The sequence below is a fragment of the Drosophila pseudoobscura genome, chromosome 2, assembly GCF_009870125.1.
Source record: "Drosophila pseudoobscura strain MV-25-SWS-2005 chromosome 2, UCI_Dpse_MV25, whole genome shotgun sequence".
NCBI classification, from domain to species: Eukaryota; Metazoa; Arthropoda; class Insecta; order Diptera; family Drosophilidae; genus Drosophila; species Drosophila pseudoobscura.
In genome coordinates this window covers 16,254,322-16,257,008 of record NC_046679.1, presented here as the reverse complement: position 1 = coordinate 16,257,008, position 2,687 = coordinate 16,254,322, and the positions used below count along the sequence as shown (strand labels likewise).

Sequence of the window (2,687 nt, the reverse complement as noted above, 5' to 3'; positions counted from 1 at the left end):
CCTGATGACCTCAGATTATGTTGATCTGTTTGCTGGTTCTTTTGGGACAGTTCGCCATAGAATTATGGAAATATTTTTACCAATAGCAATTAAATGTTGCTGAACTTTTGAATGGTTTTGGCTTTCAGTGCTACGATCATTACGGCATAAATAAGTAAACAAAAACTCAACCCGCTTGCGCCCATTATTTAGCATAATTAAATAGCGCATGGAAAATAAGTAAATTATGGAATGTGAAACGCTCGTAAATTTCCCGCTTATTGCGTTTCGTTTCACATCCGAAAGGTCGTTGAGTGCGTTCACCAAACTGTTGCTCTCGCACTGCTCCTGCTCTCCTACTCCTACTCCTGCTTCCTGCTTTCCTGCTTTCCTTCTCCTGCTGCTGCTGCTGCTGACCTTCTGACTGTTGATTTTATTAAAATCATTTCAGTTTTAATGTTCATTGGACAGGAGCAATAACAGCAAAAGGAACAGCACACTTGATTACTACTGCATTATTATAACGTTACAATAATGATTATTATTTTTTTTCCCCAGCAGCGTAGCGTCCCAACCACATTTATAAAATGTGCATTAATCATGGCCTGGCCCGGGCTATTAATGTCTGCTGGCCAAAGCCAAGCAAGAAGAAGCGGACCAGGACCATTTCAAAAAAAAATTAAATTTTTATGCGTATATGCGAAATATATTAAATGTTTTGTGCATAAGAACTCCCCTCTTAATGAGACGCACAATTAATGCAATCCAGTCGGAGGTTCTACGAGTATAAACTCAATTCCATAAATTCAGGAGTGTGCGTTTGGTAATTAGTGACCAAGGTTAATGTGCAGATGGGGGACCTTAGGACCGGAATCCTGGCAGGCAGACGACGGGTTCATCATGGTTCCAATAACAACTACAAAAAATGTTATCTGAAAGTTTTTCAAACTCGGATTAACGTACAGAACGCCTCTGTTTTTCCAACTCCCAATCCCCTAGAGAAGCAGTGAAAGCTCCCCATTGCCTAGATCTACATCCACATCTGTTAATTTCATAAAAAGTGACTGATATACGGAGCATAGGAATGAGGTGTTTCTCTAAGTGCGATTCTGCATCATCATCATGGACAGGCTGTAAATGAGTTTTATTATCTGCAAACAAATTGCATTAGTCGGACTCTCGATGGCTTGTCACCGACTTGCCTGCAGAGCGGTTCTCACGGACAGCGGCAGGATGCCAAGAAGTTTAATACTTTGCGGATTCTGTGCCTCCCGCATCATCGGTCCCACTAGTTTGCGTTGGTCGCAGCTCAGCTCCTGCCAGGACACACTGCAGATGCTCTCGTAGACCTGGTCGTACTGTGAAATATAAAGGATATAGGATATAGGATACATATAGATATGCTAAAACTGACTGCGAATTCAATTTTGGTGCCCAAAACGCAATAGACAGACATGCTGTAGGCTGACACCAAAAAATATATTGCCGATGGCATGTGAAAACTAGTCAGTATGATGCAGAAGCTGAGCATCACCGCCACGGCCATCGACAGCACCTGAGTGGCAATCAGATCATGGTAGAGTTCATTCACGGTGTGGCAGTAGCTGGAAAAAATATATAAAAGCAATCTGTAAGCCTGTAATTATCTATGTTCTCTGCATACTTCGTGAATAGCTGATGCCACTTGATCAAATCTAAAAGCAGCTCCTGTCGCCGCTCCTCTCCTGTTATGGTGGCACCCAGACTAACCAGAGCTCTGGCCTCGGACTTGCGGTCCAGAGCAGCGTTAAGGTCGTCAACCTTGAGCTGTAAAATGTCCGCAAACGCAAAGATTTGAGAGAGACCAAGAAGGACAAACAGGTCGCCGGCATAGAAACCGCAGCCGGCGACACCGATTGTCACCAACTGAATGAGATAGGTGATCGAGTAGCAGACGTTGTTCTCCAGCGGCAGCCCAGGGATTTGGTACTGCATCACAGTGACCCGAGTGCCATCATACAGGAGCATTGCCATAGGAAGGATCGTCATTAGCAAAAACGTGGCCATGTATCCGTTGCGTATGCCTCGCATTAAGCCCAGCAATCGATCGATGTTCATGTCCAGCGTTCGATAATGTACTTCTGACTTTCCCTCGTACTCTTCATATATGTTGCAGGCAAAAAAGGTGAGTCTCTTCATGGTCCGCTGCTTCAGCAGACAAGTTAAGAACTTTCCCAAGCCATGGAACAGGCCTCCCATCATCAGACTGGCTTTCAGGCTCACTCGCCAGTCGCCGCCATTGTCGACCATCGAAAAGATTGTGAAGCCTGTGTAGTTGACAATTGCAAAGGTTGTGGTCCAGGTGCGGTAATTGAACTTCACTTTAGGGGCCAGAACATCAACCCCCAAGAGATTGGTCCAGATGTTAATGTTTTTGGTTAGCTGCCGAAAGCGCTTGGCTGGATTCACTGCCACAGGACTGCTCATGGTGGACTACTCGTAACTGAAGGATACGTCAAAGGTTTGCGCTTATATAGGACAACATCTATTTGTTTTTACTGAAAGTTCACAGCAATTATCCACATTACTGGATAATTATCGTTTACAGCGATATTAAACAGAAATGGAAATTGATTTTTTAATCGGAGCAATTTCGTGTTAACAACTGCATATTATCTCTATCACTTTGATTGAACCTTCCACCTGATATTTCAGAAGCCGTTGGGTTC

General features: G+C 43.9%; 1 protein-coding gene across 1 annotated transcript; it reads right to left on the bottom strand.

The window, feature by feature from the left end:
* Nucleotides 1-1,003: 1,003 nt before the first annotated feature.
* Nucleotides 1,004-2,445, bottom strand: Or83c (Odorant receptor 83c). Its single transcript, XM_001358898.4, has 4 exons — nucleotides 1,643-2,445; nucleotides 1,394-1,583; nucleotides 1,182-1,337; nucleotides 1,004-1,130 (listed from the first exon to the last, which is right to left on the bottom strand). The coding sequence occupies exons 1-4, from the start codon at nucleotides 2,443-2,445 to the stop codon at nucleotides 1,077-1,079; spliced, it is 1,203 nt and encodes a 400-aa protein (XP_001358935.4). The 3' UTR covers nucleotides 1,004-1,076.
* Between the last annotated feature and the right edge of the window lie 242 nt (nucleotides 2,446-2,687).

What these genes read in the sequence shown, in the direction of transcription:
- Or83c (XM_001358898.4), bottom strand. Translation starts at nt 2,445, where the DNA reads ATGAGCAGTCCTGTGGCAGTGAATCCAGCCAAGCGCTTTCGGCAGCTA. An exon ending in TGGCATCAGCTATTCACGAA is followed by an intron (nt 1,584 to 1,642) that starts GTATGCAGAGAA and finishes TATTTTTTCCAG; the next exon opens with CTACTGCCACACCGTGAATG. An exon ending in CCGTGAGAACCGCTCTGCAG is followed by an intron (nt 1,131 to 1,181) that starts GCAAGTCGGTGA and finishes ATTTGTTTGCAG; the next exon opens with ATAATAAAACTCATTTACAG.